The sequence below is a fragment of the Protopterus annectens genome, chromosome 7.part0, assembly GCF_019279795.1.
Source record: "Protopterus annectens isolate FY-2018-M chromosome 7.part0, PAN1.0, whole genome shotgun sequence".
NCBI lineage: Eukaryota > Metazoa > Chordata > Ceratodontiformes > Protopteridae > Protopterus > Protopterus annectens.
Genome location: NC_056739.1, coordinates 460,736,339 through 460,754,535, shown reverse-complemented (window position 1 = coordinate 460,754,535; position 18,197 = coordinate 460,736,339). Strand labels below are relative to the sequence as shown.

The 18,197-nt window shown below is 38.5% G+C and overlaps 1 protein-coding gene across 1 annotated transcript in view; it reads right to left on the bottom strand.

The window, feature by feature from the left end:
• The window catches only part of SLC2A4 (solute carrier family 2 member 4), a 304,157-nt gene that overhangs the window by 74,655 nt on the left and 211,305 nt on the right, over positions 1-18,197 (bottom strand). Inside the window, exon 6 of the mRNA XM_044077041.1 lies at positions 3,684-3,846. Within this exon, the coding sequence (XP_043932976.1) occupies positions 3,684-3,846 (163 nt within the window). The remainder of the gene's footprint in view (positions 1-3,683; positions 3,847-18,197) is intronic.

Below are 18,197 nucleotides of genomic sequence, written 5' to 3'. Positions count from 1 at the left end.
TTTTTCCTTGATGATCTCAGTACAGTAGCTGCTCCAGTGGCATAGAGGTATAAAGCCCTGACTATGGCCCACATAACCCTGTTTGATTAGCAACTCAAGCAATGGACAGAGCAGCAAGGAAGGGATGAGTTTGCCCATCCCAGGTGGGGGAGGGGGAAGCACTTGTTGATGTGCTCCCTAAAGGGAAGTGTGGTCCAAAGAAGGGAGTTGTCCTTAACAATAATCAATGAGCATGGAGGTGGGGAAATGGAGTTGGCAGGCCCTAAACAAAAATTCACTGAGACAGAAGCACAGACAAGCTGAACCCCCGGGACACCTTAAGGATCCAGAACCAGCCTCAGCAAATATGGAGTATATCCAGAGGGGTTGGAAAGTAGATGGCAGACCTGGCATGGACATGGGTACTGGGGGCTGGACAAGTAACAATGATGTCCATGGCGGGTGACCAAAAAAAACTAAAAATAAAAATATTAAAATGTCCCCAGTACATAGATGTGATCCCAGCCCTAGAGGGGATTGGAAAGGGGGGTGGATTGGAGCAATGCAGCCAGCAGCATCACATATTTTCAATAATTTCTGAAGTGAACTGATATAGGGATCTAATTTTGTTTCACTTTGCCCCTATAAGATTACATCAAAGAGGTAAATACTTTCTGTGGACTTATCTCCTTATTCACTTACAGTGGAAGCATTATGATACTGCTACTTTTTTTTGTATCTAGCAAGGCTATTTGTTCTGTTTCTGTGATTCTCTGATTCCCTTTGATTGTTTCTGGCATCAGCTTACGTATATTTTCATCTATATCAGAATCCTAACCTTGAAGCAGTTGCATTAACTTAAGTGCAGCACTATTTTTGCAGGCAATACCTTCTTGTAAAGGAATGATGCTGACCCTGTGTGATCAAGTAATCACACTGTAGCTGTATTACTAAAACTGGAATCGGTGAACTTTTGTTTGTTTTTTTAAGGATGTGAACATGCTAGATACAGTCTCCTCAATTCACTAACTTGCTACAGGCAAAAATTGCTTTCATATGACAGATGCGGTGACAAACACCAAACAGTAACATACTGCAAAAAGCCAAAGTGGTATGCAAACTCCCGATATGAGTACAGGCAGGAACCAGGGAAGCTATGTTTTAATAATGTTGTCTTGATATATGGTGCTATTGTGATTATATTTAAAGAAAGAAAATACATTTAATGATAGAAATAAACTGAAAGCTGGTTGGCTGTGTCATTTAAAGGATATTACAGTAGAGCCCACAGTGTTAAAACTGCTTTGAAATCTGCTGTCTTATGGGAAGAAGAAAGTGATTATTATAGGGGAACCTATCAACAGAAAAAAATAGTCAGCAGTAAAGTGCCACAGGGTTAAGTTTTGGAACTGATCCTGTTTAGCATATTTCTGCATACTCTTACCTTAAATTTGGAAAGTGTGATTAGGAAAATATATTCATGATGCAGTTACTGGTCTGATAATCACAGAGGACTGCCTTACATTTTTGGCAACAAAACTGTAGGAAGGGTGATGCAAAGAAGGCAGCTGTTCTGGGCACAAATGATTAGGGGGTGTGATCAGCACTGCATTGCAGAAAAAATGCTGAATGGCCCTTAAATCCTGAAAGCATTATTGGTAACATGGTTGCTTAAATGACATGAGAGTTAATGTTTCTACAGTTTAACAAGGAGTTATTATGTATGTGTGTAATACCTCTATGCTTAACCTGAAGGCTGTTTTTTATGTCAGTCTTTGGGTGGGGGCACCAAATGGAGCACTGCCCTGAGTGCTAACCAATGTTGCTACAGCTTCAGTGGGCAGACAGGCGAACAGCTGGAATGGAGTAAAATGTAAAAATGCATGGAAATGCAGCTTAAAGTAATTCATCCACAGAAGTTACATTCTTGGTTTCTGTCTCTAAGAAGGGTAGAAAGAAGAAGGGATTTGAATGTAGTAATCACCGACATGCTGAATCATTTTATATAGTGGGAAAAGCTATAGACTATGGTGTAAAGAGTATGGAGTGATTTTTCAGATATTATCCATCCATTGTACAAATATACATCTGGAATATGGTGTACAGTTTTGTGGTTCTTATGGAGGAAGAAAAAATTAAGGTGCTATAAAGTGCACCATGCCGAGTTATCAAAGTCATGAAGAGGAGGGGAGGGCTGGGGATAGATTTGATACATACATATTAGGAGAAAGTTGATAAACAGGCAATATGATTTGGACACATTAGGGCGGCCGCGGTGGTGCAGCGGTTAGCGTTGCCGCCTCACAGCAAGAGGTTTTCCGGTTCAATCCTCGGCTGGGGTGCCTTCTGTGCAGAGTCTGCATGTTCTCCCTGTAGTCACATGGGTTTCCTCCGGGTGCTCCAGTTTCCTCCCACATCCCAAAGACATGCTGTAGGTGGATTGGACACTCTAAACTGGCCCTAGGCATGAGTGTGTGCATGTGTGTACTTTCTGTGGAAGGTTGGGCGCTGGGCTGGCAACTCGACACTGTAAAACTCCACTGCTAATCATGAGCAGACATGTGATCTGCTGTGACGACCCCTAACTGGGAAAAGCTGGAAGAAGAAGATGATTTGGACACATTGCACTGTTTGGAGCCAGAAGATTTGGTTTGTGCCATTTGGACTTTAGATTTTTTTATTGCCATTGGCCTTGAACAGCATATTCATTTCCTCACTCATCAACCTTTCACCTTTGCCAGTCACAATCTGATACCCATTTGCCACTCACGTTCAGTGATAACTCCTATTGGCTACAAGTTGATGGAATGAAAAGGGACCATCATTAGAGGTTCTTGGAACCTGTAGATGTTTTCAATATATATATATATATGTATATATATATATATATATATATATATATATATATATATATATATATATATATATATATAAAATATGGGAATAATGTATATAAGTGGATGTTGCTTTTGGTTTATATTGCTGTGGAAAAACAGCTGTTACTTCATGGCTTGCAGTCATCACTATCATACACACCAGTGCTGTAGATATACTGCATGCATTGTCACATACATCATGTATGCAATGGCAGTATTGCCATGACAATGGGCGCAAATGCTGACACAAATCATTTTGTCCTTTCTTAACTCCCAGTAGTCATGCACTATAAATGAGTGTGGCCTCTGCTGTGGTTGCACAACAACCGTGCACAGCATTATTGAAAAGATGCTAAAGTTAAGTAAATCTCTCAAGCTTTATTTTCTTCATTACTGAATGTTTATATTTCCTCTCAAACAGTTCAGTGATGTTTGCACTCATTGGTGCTTATAGTACCTTCATCAAGGCCTCCTCAGATGGTGTAATTCACTTATTATTTCTGAGTTCAGATGAAAGTTCATGCAGTGCAAAAGCAGCAGCCATATTTGTGTCAGACTAATCATTGGAAGGGAGGCTCATGGTTATAGAAGGTTTGATTTAATTGTTTTTTCTTTTTTATTTGGTGTGGTTCCTGAACCAGAATGAATGTTCATAACAAATAAGGAATGGTCATCTGCCTGATTTTAACCAATGAATGTTCTGTGAGTTTTCATATCCATTCTATAAGTCAAGTTAGTTCCAAAACTGCATCCTGCTTGCTGACTCATTCTGAATAATCTGTATAGAAGTCACATAAGGTAAGTAAAGTCCTGTTCATGCACACTTACACTTTTTGGCCATATTCTCCTCATTAAGTATGATTAATAGGTAGCGTGGGCTTTCTGGACAGAACATCAGCAGGACGACCTGTAGAATGGCTGGCAGCATGGTTATTCCAAGCAGGACTGGCCATAAATTCTCTGACCCAAGTAGTCCTTTTAGACCCAAAACCTGTGAAGGTAACAAAAAAATACACTTACATTAATCCACACAGCCAGGTGAGGTGTCCCGTTCATCCAATCAAGTAGCTGTTTTAAGCGAAACTGTGTTAAATGGGTTTTGGCAATGCATTCTAAGAGAAAGGTGTCCAAGCCTAAATAATTACCTCTAGTGTATTCCATCTGTCTACCAATTTACTGGACTGCCATCAGAACATTACTGTAGTATACATGGTCAGATCCCCCTCTTGATTGTAATGGAATCCATCAAATGAAAGCCCTTGTAGGGTGTATCAGTTTGGCACCTTGGGGAGAAACTTAATTGCTTAACAGCTTCCTTTGGGAATGAGAAAATAGTTGTAAGAAATCAATGTGTGAATAAATGTGCTACTATAAAAACCTAACTGAATGCCTGAGCTCAGAAAAAGAGCTGATGAAAAGAAGAAATGGGAAAGAACAACATTACCAATGTTAATATCTTCCAAAGTTCTTGTGTTTCAAATGGTAGGTTTGGCTGCACAAAATGGCCAAGAGCAACTAAATTAAAACATCAACCAACCAACAGCAGGAGATAAAATAGATAAAATGTATGATGTCTTGCTAAAAATGAGTATCAGATTTGAGGAATATATGGGGATAGTAATAAAAACTGTCTGAGACAGATAAGACACTAAGAAACTAACAGTGAGAAGACCAGAATGGTCTCGTTAGAGGCAAAGTATGAAGAACTGGAAGAAGGAATGACTGAGGAAGAAGCTAGATGAAAAAAATGTTTTTCCAGTATACCAGAATACAGTGAGGGTACAAGTTGTGTTCATTTATGAGACAGACCTTAAACAGGTAGACTGTTGTACCTGAGCAGGAAATAAGAATAGAAAGAGCTTTGAGACTTATGTTGTGAAGAAATGAGTATTGTTTTCTCTTTAGCAACTATGCAGAGTCTGGCAGATTGCAGGTGCAAGCATTTTCATTGCCAGAGAACTCTCTGCTGTTACTCAATGCAGGATTATGCAGGCAATGAAGCTTTGCAGGATTAAGCTCAAATTAATACTGATATATCCTGCTTACTTAAAAGCTGTCTATCAAAACAGATCCACGGCATTTATTGATACAGAGCAAGCACACCACTAACTACAGCTACATCAGTTTTACCTCTCTGTGCAGTCCTGCACAAACAAGTAAAACTGCATCAATATTGTGGATTACCCATCTACGCTACAGATGCAAGCATGACATAAGTCTCAGTCCCATGCTATTATACTGCCTGCATGCACACATATAGATTCATAGGTTCACAGGTATTTACTAGGCTAACAACCACAAGGGCCTTTTTAAGCCTAGCCATGCATCCCAAATCTCTGACAAGTTCTGATACCCTTGAAAGGGGTAAGCAGGGGCTTGGTAGATGAAACATTTACAAGTGGGGGCCTAGGAGATGAACCATTTACAGGTTGCCTGTGTCCATTAGAGACATAGGTGCCAAATCAGGAATGAATTTCCTGTTCCCTATCCAATTGTCCAAGTTGCACTTGGGTTAGGGAGGAACTCTGCTTCACATGGATGGGGAGCCTGTTCCAGACTCGGGGTAGTCTATGGGATACATACCTGTTTCTCCAGCAGGTCCTATTTATATCACAGGCAAGGTTTATGTCTTTAGAATGGGTAATTCTGGTGCTGTTTGTTTTGTGGATATGCAGGAGGTCCATCAGAGTGGGATCTGACAATGCTCTGTATGCCAGGTATAAATCTCCCCTCAAAAGCTTGTAGGAGACAGAATACAGGGATAGGGCCTTGATGAGGTCTGCAAAGGACATTTTACTTACATCCTGTATTTTTTAGTGACGAACCTCTGTGGACGTTCCAATTTTTGAATATGCCTGATTAGGTGCATACCAAAGTGGGTATTGTCCTCAATGATTGGTCTGAGGAATGCCAGATTCAGTGGAACAATCACTTCCTTGGACTTTGATGCCATAACTTTGTTTACAAGTTGCACAGCATAGAATGAATTCCTCATTATTGTAGACACGTGATGGTCAAAGGCTAGATTACTATCTATGTGTGTCCCTAGTCCCTGACTACTGGGTCAACTTTAAAGTGTGTTTTATCAATATGATAGTTAGCAGAGATGTCAGACATTCCTGGAGAACATTGAATTGTGGATTCAATGACAGCTCCTAATTTGCTATCATCTGCAAATTTAGTCAGCCAGAGACAATTGACATTGGCCTTGACTTCAGGGAAGTAAATGCCAAAAAGGAGTAGTCCAACGACTGATCCCTGAGGGACTCCACTTGTGGCTGGCCTCTTTGTAGAGGTGGACTCCCCAATTCTAACTTTCTGTGTCTTGTCTGTGACCAAGTTGGCTATCCACTGGGTGACATATGGGTTTGAACCTAACCTCCTGAGTTTGTCAACAATCCCCAAGTGGGGTATTGTGTCAAATGCCTTGGTCAGATCAAGGTAGGCAGTGTGAACCATTTTACCCTCATCCGTTGCTTTGGTGACCTTATCAAAGAAGTCCACCAGGTTGAGTAGGCATGACCTGCCCTTGACGAAACCAAACTGGGTTGGGTCCAGTGCTGGCTACAGTGTTCCATGTGGGCTGTGGCTGCCCATACTATGTATGTGGTATTTCTGGTAGTTATAACACAAAGGCCTGAACAATGCAAATCAGAAAATTAATGACCAGCATTGGGCTTATTACCTATTCCTCCATATTGCTGCTCATTTACATCTCATCTGAACTGCTTATTCTGTGACTGACTTCACAGTAATATCCCATGATGCCATGGTACAGCTATATATTGGCCTAGAATACTGGCACTACCACTGAACCTGCCTCTGAAAACAATCTGGGAAGTTGTCTTCCTGCCAAAGAAAAAACAACTTTATGAGCAAGAGTTCAGGAGTGTGGTTTTGTGTGCATGTGTGTGTGTGTGTGTGTGTGTGTGTGTGTGTGTGTGTGTGTGTGTGTGTGTGTGTGTGTGTGTGTGTAGGAACAGTTACCATACAACTGTACTTCTATGGATGCAGCACATTCAGGCAGAAGACATGAAGGAATCCAGAACAAATATGCCCATAACTGTGTCTGATGGGTGAAGTGGGGACCCTGTCTTTACTGTCCTCCTGTTAGTAAACATACCTCTGTTACTACAGAATACAATATCTGTAGACAGCATTGATATAAATAATGGCAGTCTCCTAACTGCGTTACTGTCATTATTCATACTGTACAAGCCACTTATGTATATCCAGCACACCATTTTCCTGATAGATGATTGGTAACATATTTTGCAGTCCAGGTTTGTAACCATCTCTGAAGAGGGACATAACCTTTTTCCTATATTTTTCTGTGCACATGCCCTAATGGCTAGGTACCTTGTCACTTTATCCTGCCTTGTATATTTACTAAAAGCTAAATATCTGATGATATGACATAGTACATGTTATATATTTATATATTTATTTGGGGGAAAAAAGTTTTGTTGCATGTGACTTAATGGATGAAGGTAAAATGTTACGTTTTAATTGCTAAGTATTCATTTTTGGTCATTTGCCCTTGCTGCCTGCGAGTCGTCTAAGCCAACTGACACATTCGTTTCTTCTTCTCTGAGGGTGAGATTTATCCAGTTGAGGCTTGTATATTTCTACACTCTTAGCTGTACCATCACATGAAAAATGGTGTGCATTTAACTGGCGGCAATGGATGTTCCCTCACTTCTGTAATGGACATTGCCTTCAAGCAACCCTGGCTACAAATCTGAAATTATGGGAAGTAGTTTTCCCTGTCTCCATCAGGGAAACTTCTCCCAATCAGTGTACCTGTGAGTGTACACATAGCCCCTCCTAATCCCTAACAGATGTGAACATGCAGGCTGCTTCACTCCCCCCACCTGATTCCTACAGTAATGAGGCTGCTAAACCAGCCTGGGTTGGGTCACAGTCAGGGCTCCTTCCCTCTGTGTAACCAAGCCAGATTAATGGTTGACTGTGTGACGTGCTTACAGTCAGAACGATATGTAAATCACTGTGCGAGGGACTTTTCATTAATACTATTAGTAATGTTTTTTTCCCCATTAATTCTGATGCCTGCAAAATCTCATCATCAACCTGTGACAATATTACTGTGGCATTTTTATAGGTTTATTGCTTTTGTATTTCAATGTTTGAGATGTTCTGGGGAATTTTTATTTGCTATAATTTTATGCTCCTTTTTATATTATTTTATTTTTTACTGTGGCTGCTGTATTGCAATCAGTATACTATCTTTGTAAACAAACTAATTAAATAATAATGGCTGTCTCTTAATTGCAATATTTATGTTAAAAGTACACATTTTGTTTGCTTTGTTTTAATCTTTGGTTTGCTTTATGCTTTTTGGGTTATTTCTTACCTTTTAGTAGATATTTAATTGGGTGTTTCTCTGAACTTCTTTTATTTTAATGTTTAGTATAGTAAAGAACAACTGGCTGACACATATTTATAATGATAGTCTGGCATCCTGAGTTACCTATATGCATTTATTTATTGTTAGCAAAGAAAAATATGTGCATTTTTAATTATTTTCTTTATTCTCCGCATCAGTTAATGCTGCCTGGTTGTATGGATCAAACTGAGTTGCAATCCTGTGTAGTCATTTTTTTCTCCACCTTAAATTTTCCTCCATGTAGGCAGTCAGTGACTATATCATTATCACTTAATTCACAAAATGGGCACAAGGGGGAGATGTTTTAATATGCTTTATCTCAGACTTTTGCTGCTGTCTCATTTAGGACTAGTGTGTTCTACATCAATGACCTTTGTCCAAATTTAGGTTCAAAGACTATACTATTAGGATATTTTGAAGCTTATGGACAGTTTACCTTTATGAACATATGTTGGATTCTCACTGCTCATATACACAGTCCTGCTTTGGAACAGTTTTATTTAATTTTGAAATATGTTTAGTCTAATACTTACATTTAATTTTATTTTTATTTTTGTAAATCAGTACACATTATTTCATAACTTCAGTTTCTTACCTTTTTCTAGAGGCTGATTGGATTGCAGTAGTAACTTGGACAATGCCAGCACTGTCAGACTGCTTTTGACACTTGTAATGACTATAATAAAATAATTTCCCTTAGTATAGGAACAGTATCCCTACTACTCATTTTACTCTGAGCTAAATGACACTGCTTTTCTTGTGCATGTGTATGTTGCAAAGGACTGGGAGATTGGAAGGCAGATAGCTCCAAAAAATGTGTAGGCAGAGGAGGGAAGCAGTGAGTTCTTATCAGGAAAGCTAATTGTATATTATTAATAATAATTATAATAGCTGTTCTTTAAAAATAGGCTGTAAATAGAGTAGGAAAGGTTACACTGCAGATGTTACTTAACGTTAAGTACTTGCTTAAATAAAATATTGCATATTGTGGAACCTGCTCCTCCGTGTCTTCTGCATTTTGATTTTTAATTTAGTTCCATATCATTTGAAGTAGATGTTTAATGTTTCACCATTCAGATTGTCTGTTGCATTTATTGTGTTGTATTGGGAAAGAGTTGAGCTGTAGGCTGAGTGGAAAGGAATAATGAAACTAGGCTTTGTATTTGTCCTGCTCTGTAGTACTGGAATAAGTGCAACCCGTGAGAAGGTATACTGGTATATGGGTTAAAGGACTGTTACACTGAGGATATTGAATAGTAATAAAGAAAACAACATTCCAAATAATAATAACCAACCCTTTAATGTAGAGATAAACATTTCATTTAAACACTTTCGTCTATAAAGAATTCTTCAGAATTGAGGAAATGACAAATAAAATCATTGAAGTACATTAGTTGGAGGTCATATGGCATGAAACACTAATAACAATAAGATCAACTTATATTTTAAGACAAAGTACATTAACTTACAAAATTAAATTAATAAAAAGTTGAAAAATGTTTGATAGAAAATATTTAAATACCATTATACATGTGAGCAATAAAATTAAGTGAAGCTGAAAAACAACTAGCTTAACTTAATGGGAAATTATTTTAAAGTACATTTGGTACTCCAATTCTTGTTTGGACCCTTTGGCTATTCTGAATTCAGTTTCACTTGCCATTTAAATTCCTGTATTTATAAGAACTTTTCTGTATCACTCCTTTAGTCTCAAACTTAATACAAAAGAATGCTTTTTTTAATCAGGAAACTCCATACTGTGTTTATTTAATGCATTCATTTTATTGTTAACCTTACATACATTTATAGGTGAACTAATTATCTTAGTAATTGTTAGTTTTATCACTATACATGGCATCCCAGTAAACACTGGTGGCAGACAATGCCATTATTTCCCAGTTACATGTAACCTTAATGATTCAAAACTAATACTGAAGCATTGCTAACATAACAGCAATACTTAAACTGAGGCCTTGTGACTGAATCAAATGAATTTACTACAACCACAGTTAAAAGTCAACGCCCCCCCCAAATCTGCAACTGTTATTTAATATGCCAATGAAACTCTTAATTTCATTCAGTGATTCAGGAGTCGCCACAAAGTTGGTCAAGAGAGCATTTCATCAACTGTGGCCTACTCATGTGGTGTGTGTACAGTGCTGGACATCCCTCTACTGCAGGTAGAGCCCAGGTACAAGTTGAAATAATTTCTGATCTGATAGTTTAGTTTTGTTCATTAACAGCTTGATGAAATTACATAGACTACTAGAATAATATCACATAATTGCTTGACACTGCAGCACCCATTTTTAGTGACATCTGGGTAACTGCTCCATAAATTCAAGTTATCTTTTAATATTTCTTTAATACTGGTATCTTGGCTGCTTAAATGATTATTTTTACTAACTCATTTGCAAGTTGATGCTTTTCTAGTCTCCAGCACAGTAGTGAAGGATGCTCAAGAAAGGGGAAATATCCGAGTTGTCCCCCCTTAATCTGGTCCTGTGGTATACTAATAACTGTTAGTTTCAGCTTCTGAAGAATTACTCATCAAGTTATTGTTCCCAAATCCAACAGGTGACATATTTTAAGAGTAGGCAGTAATTGTGCTGTTGGAGTTCTAGAGTGACAGAATTACCATACTGACAGGGAAAGGTGTGTTGGTTCTGGAGAGATAACATTAAACCCTCATGGAAATTTCTGTGTGTCTGAGTTTGTGTAAAATAATCTCAGTCAAGTTTACATTAATGTTGATAAGATTACAGTGGAAGGTGCTGGACTTACTTTGATGTGGATAAAACCCTGTATAGCCAGTGATTATACCTCTGACCTGCAGCTGTATAATGTAAAACTTATTTGGGTGTGGTAGGCGTTGGCTATTAAAGGGAAACTCTACCTTCTTCTACAGTTTAACTTAACTCTTAGGTTGCTTTTCACGTGGGTTCCAGTATTCTGTAGGTACTAGAAACTTACTTGTACTCTGTAAAACTTTCATTTCCTTGCCTTGGAATCAAAGGAAGGGAAAGACTGCCATTTTTAAGCTTAACTTCTCATATAATTTGCAGAGGAATTTGTCTACACCTGCATGACATACCACAGGGACAGTGAAATCTGTAGTCAGGTACTGCTGACAATTCTTATACAGATAATTAGTCCTGCTGATGTCAGGAGCACATTAGCTGCTATAAATAGAAGACAGAAAAGTGTGAAACTGTTTTCCATTGTATTTATTGCAGAGAGGAAAATACCTTACACTGATTCACAGCTGCTTCCAATGTAGCCATGCCTTTCATAGCAAAACAACGCAATTAGATCAGTCAGTGTTTCAAAGGCGGTTTTCACCTCTTTATGGATTTACACAAGCAGCAGCATCACAGTATTGAAATGCCAAGCTTTAAATTTAAATGTGTGTTTGTTATACTGCATTACATTTTAAGATTACTTAAATGCAGTATCAAAGATGTCTGTGACATTTAGAGAAAAGTCAGAAAATATTTTTCCTTATAATTCTTGTAAAATATGAACACATTTACCAAAGTGTGGGGGAAAGGGACTGTCAATTCATTTTGGACTACAGAAAGATACTTTGAAAAAAGGCCTGCAGTTTAACTACTTTTTTGGTTGCAGCTGTATACCTGTTTAGTATGCTGTAAAACAATCCCTGAGATTCACAGAAATGAGAGCCAGTCATGAAATAAAATAAGCAGTCCTGTTACAGTAGGTATATAAGATGACAGTGGCAGACACTAATTCCATTATATATCAATGGCATGGGAATACATAACTACTTCCTTATGTCTAGAATGACTATATAAAGCAGACCTGAAATGGCTTATGAGAAAGAAAAAGGCTTGAAGAAAAACAATATCATATTGATATGTCAAGCCTCATTGGCAGTCATTTTGCAGGAAACATTAAAATGCTATAAGCAGCAGTCTGGGTGCTTTTTGAGACGTTAAACAGCTCAGAAAACAAAGGCAGAGTGAAAAGAAATAGATTTTTAGTTCTAAGATGGAGTTTTCCTTTAACCGAGTCAGCAGTGTGAATTTACTGTATTCTCTTAAGGTCAGTTGCTCCTTGCCTATTGAACTATTTGCACTGGTGTGAATTGTGGGATCTGTAGTCCCGGACTATTAGGGGTAGTGGAAAGGATTTATGTCCAAGTATTGCATATTATTTCATACTGGTAATGTCCATTTAAAACTCACACTCTTATATTTGATAGAAGCTTTATTCAATACTAGACCTTGCCATGTTTTTTATGCCCTTTGATGGAAAACACCATGCAAATAACTTTCTCCTTTGTTTCACAGAATCAGCTCTCAGCAGGTCTTTGCTAGCAAGTGCTGGGACTCATGGCAGCCACAATATCTGTTATACATTTCACCAGACTACACGAGATTCTTACAGTAAATGCTGTGTTTGCAGTGTCCCAATACCGAGCAGCTAATCTGTATTTCTACAGGCTGTCATAATACTATGCATGTGGCTGCACAACTTTCTTTAAGGCAGATCTTTTTTTTTCCAAACACATTTGATTATGGTCACTACAGCTGCCTCTGCCTTAGAGTAGGGTAACATTTTAACAGGTAGACAGTACAACAAAGAGACCGATCCTGCTAACCCTACAGGTGCTATGTCTTGGAGTTCTGCTTATTTATTCAGACAATATGGCTGCAGTCTGGTACTTCAGAAACTGACAGAGCAAGATCCTATCTAGTATATCAGGAAGCAGTGAGTCTTGGAGTGGACAGTATCAGTTGTTTTAAAGTTGCCACACATATATCTGGGATAGCCAACTGTCTTCTGGACAGACTTAGCCATTGTCTACAGATGTTCCCTGTATGATCATTTGGTTTGGCTGTTGTAAGGACATTATTCCAAGGGTAGGGATTTATAACCTGCAATCTGTTTATATCTGTAACAAATGCCATGTACAGATGTTTCTTCTCTTTCATCCCTTAACCCAACAGATAAAGCAGACTTAAGTTGTTCTTTGCTTTTCCCCAGTGTTTGCTCTGTATTGGCCCAGACATTCTCACTGTTGCCAAGATTTCAGGTGGAACCTTCTCCCAGGTTGCCACCGAGGAAGAATCTGTTGTCATCTATTGATACAATTCATCCAAACCATTGTACTTTGAAGTTGATAGCTTTCCTGCTTCTGTTCTAACCAAGAGTCAGAGCTTCTCCAGCAAGATGGCAGCCAGTCTGTCATCTTCTCAGAGACCATCCAACCCTGCAAAAAGGTATCTAGGGTAATGGAAGAGATTTTCTATATGGGCTGCAGAGCATAACAGCTTCTGTTCTTAAAGTTCTTGTATATTTGCCAGAAATGTTTGATCTGGAGCTCAGTAGTCAAAGTGCATCAATCTACCATATTTAATTTTCATGCAGGGCATGATTTCTCTTTTTTAGCTTCTGCAAGACTGCAAGGCATTTTCAAGGATGAATTTCATTTGCGTCCCCCCATTAGGGATCCTATTTCCCCATAAGATCAATACCTTGTTTTGGAGAAACTAGCCCTTCCTCATTTTGAACCAGCAGTCAATACAGTCTATGGCATGGATAATGATTTTAGTAGTTGTGACTTTTTTTCAGAAAGATATTTGAACTGCAGGCCTTGTTTGTCCACCATCTTTACCTGTTCGTTTTGCACGTGGAAAAGATATCTTTGAGGACTAAACCATAATTTCTGCCTAAGGTTGCTGCTGCCTTATTCAATTCATTGAGCATCCAGTGTTATATGGCGACTACTTAAAGCAGGGAGAATTCTTGTTACATTTCATAGACATCTTTAGACAACGTAAGTATTACTTGGACAGGATTAAATACATATGGAAGGATAACCAATTGTTTATTTCCTTTGCCCTACAGAAGCTATTGACTAAACACTGTTTAGCCTATTGGTTGTCAAGTTATGCTTCCTTTGCCTACGAGAAGTATGGAGAATATTTGCATTAAAGCCTGAAGCTTATTGCTCTATTTAATTCTGCAGCCTTTTTTTGTAAGGCATCGCTAGATGTGATCACTACAGCTGCTGCATGATCATTCTTGAATACTTTATTGAGACAGTATAAACTGGATATATATATATATATATATATATATATATATATATATATATATAAAATACTAGAGAGATGCATTCATTCTCAAGTCTCAGATCTCCTCCTTGCTAACAACCTCCTCTCCAACACACAACACGGTTTCCGACCTAACCATAGCACCACCACCGCCTTGCTCTGTTTCTCTAACACTATCCTACAAAATAAAAATGCAGGTTATCTCTCCTCAGCTACCTTCCTAGACCTCTTTAAAGCTTTCAGCATGGTCCCACACAAACAACTCATCTCTCTTCTCAATAACCTATCCTTCTCTCAACCAGTCATCAACTGGTTTCAGAGTTACCTATCTGACCGCCAACAAGCAGTTGTTTGGCAGGACAAACTATCCCCCCAACTACCAGTCTACATAGGAGTTCCCCAAGGGTCCATCCTGGGACCCCTACTCTTTTCTATTTTCACCAATAATCTAGCTTCAGCCACAACACATGGCACACTCATACAATACGCAGATGACTCAACCATCATCTGCGCATCCCACTCCCTACCAGAACTGCAAAATTTCACACAGGAAGCATTTTCTTCTATTGAAACTTGGTTATCCGATGCCCAACTAATACTCAACCCAAACTAAACAAAATTACTAATCTTCCAACCCACCAAACTTACCCTAGACAGCTCTCACTTTAACATCACAGCAAAAGACACCACCACCATCCATCCTACAGAACACACCAAATTACTAGAAGTAGAAATAGTCAATAAACTGAAATTTGACATTCACATTTCCATGACCATTAAAAAAGTGCACAAAAAACTAGGAGCATTATCTAGAAATTAGCAACTACTTACCAAAGCAGCTAAAATTTTGGTAGCAAATTCTCATCTTATCTCTACCCTACTCTATGCTTCTCCAATATTTACTAACCTTAGACAATGCGATCTAAATAAGAACGAAACCTGCTACAACAAAATCGCCAAATTCGCCACAGGGGCTTCCTACCGTACTCACCACTGTCTCTCACTAGCAGAACTGGGCTGGTTAGAGCTCCCCCACCTCCTTCAATGGTACCAACTCACACTCGCCCACAAACTAATAAACCAACCACTAAATGTCCCATCCCTCCAGAATCTACTCCAACCCTACATAACCACGAGACCACTAAGATCCAGCCACAAAAACCTCCTACAGGTCACAAGAGCCATTAACTCTGCTGGAGAAGCATTATTCTCCTGCACTATAGCCAAACTCTGGAACTCCCTCCCATCCTCAATTACCTCTGTAACTTCTTGCACCCATTTTAAATCCTTACTAAAATCACACTTCAAAACTTACCAGATATGCCCTTGCAACCCCCCTCTAATACCATCCACTCCCCCCACCCACTACCTCTCTCAGCCCCCTATCAACAGCCTACTCTTAGCAAGCTTGGCTACTCATGCTTCCAGCTACCTACCACATAATACTAACTTCTTGTAGCAACAACTGCTAATGGCGGTTATGTACCTCAAAAACAGTTTGTATCAATTGTTCACCGATGAATCTCAACTACATTTTAACTATGTTTAGTATATGTCACCATATTTTAAAATTGTACTATATTCTACAGCTGTTTTACATCTGTTTTCATCTTGTCTTGTGTCCTTAACTGGACTAATGTCTATATTTAAATGCTATGTTTTTTTAACTGTATAATGCAAATAATACTTAATGTGGAGCTTTTCTCCCCGGGCCTCCACTGAAAAGTCGGACTCTCCCGGTCAACAAATGTAAATAAAATAAAATAAAATAAATTTTATATATATATATATATATATATATATATATATATAAATCTGGGCCATCATTTGGGGTCACAAAGCTCTAAGTTATGTTTGTGTAGACTAATCACCCAGGAGGATTAGTGAGAGAATTTGCCCTGAAGATTAACAAAGATTGAATCTTCCTCATGTAGATAGGAAGCTTATGCACTTACTATAACATTCGATTTGCCTGGAGAATTCAAGTCTTCATCAACAACACACCCTCTATCACCCTGTTTAGGTAGAGGAAGGTCTGCTGATTTTATGTAGATGCATTTTCCTATAACAGCATGCTTACAAACTGGAAAATGGAGGAGAGAGAAGCAGTTTATTGTGGGAAGGTGGAGGCGCAAATATAGTCTGGAAAAATTATATCTGCTGAACTGATCATACCTTACCTACTACATCTTAAAGGTAAATGAAGATTCAGTTTTCCAAGCAGATCTAACTTTATGGTAAGTACATAACTTTTATGTATTGTTGCTTTCACTGAGCCATATGTACAGTGCATTATGAAGTATCATTTTGCTCTGCAAGGAACCAGAATACATTGCTTACTACTCTCATTCTGCCAAATATCAGGTCATGTCATTTATTACTGCTTTTTACTCAGTGCTCAGAATGTAATCTGTTTTTTTACTTTTTTGATAATCAGAATGCATTGTTACTTTTTGAATTCCTTGTTATTTCTTGAGTCCTGTTGAAATGAAAGGGGAGTCATTGAACTACTTGTGTGTATTTAGCGATGAAAGGGAATGCAGGCAAATCCTTATGCAAAGATGTTATTGTAATTTTTGATGCAGTTAACTTTGTCCTGGGTTGACATTTTTAGATGGAAGTAGTTGTGATGAACATGACTCTGCTGTTTAGCTATGTGTCTTTTTTATTTTGTAGCACTATAGATGAAAGTGTGTTGCAGGGAGGGTGGGTTGCTGATTCTTTTTGTTTTTCTTTCATTACACAGTGAATCACAAACGATAATTTGTTACTCCCACTACTTCAGATACATATCTGTTGTTACATTTTCATAAGCCAGGCGTCAGCATGTGTTATTTAACATTGCTTTTATTTTGCTGAGCATTAGAATATTTTAATGTTCAGTCCATTTTTTTTCTATAAAAGTATGTGAACTTAATGATGTAGCCATTGGAAGGAGGCTAATGCTTGTACTTAATATATCCAGCTTCCCAGCCCAACGTTATCCCTTCTACAGCTTCCTCATCCATAGTTGTTTCCCCTGATCCCCATCTACTCTCCCATTCGTGAGTGCCTCTTCAAATTAACAGTTTACTACCCATAAACGAAAAGTGATATGTACATCTACAACACTGTTAATGAGGAAAGTATTGTGCAACTCTGACTCAGAATTAGCTGCCCATCAACTTCCTTACAGGCCTTCTCATCCCTGCATCCCTGCACTGCTACTGCACAAGTCCCTTCCTTTTAGGATTCTATGGACTCAGGTCATGTTTCCTGTGTCCCTTTAATCCTTAGAAGCAGTCAGTTTTTACCCATACTACGTAAATTCTAGAATATTGGCCATAATAGTCACAGATCTTTAAAACCCACTCCACCGCCTTGGCAATCGTAATATTCGGCCTCAGGCAGTATAACCTCCAGATCTATTTGTCACACCTTAATGCATTAAACTAATTAATTCTTAAGAGTTATTATCGAAACCCGAATACCATTTTCTTCTTCCTTGATTCTTAGTAACTTCTGTCAAAAACTTGTCACAGTTTGGACTGTTCTTTGGAGACAGAAAGACATTTGACATTAAGTCAGAGTTGCTATTTTCTTTGCCATACTCCCATCTTAGACAGGCCTTCTTGCAGTCATTTCCATCACTTTCACCTTATTTTCTGTCACCTTCAGACAGAATTATGCCACCGCACCAATTATGAATAATGCTGAAGATGAAAAGCCTGAATACAGTCAGCAGAACTGAATACTGACCCCATCATCATCATCATCCCGCTTACCACTCATCTTACATAGCATACTGCCTTCTAACGCTCCAGTTGTCCACCATCCTCACTGGATTTTAGTCCTGTTTCTGTTTCCTGCATA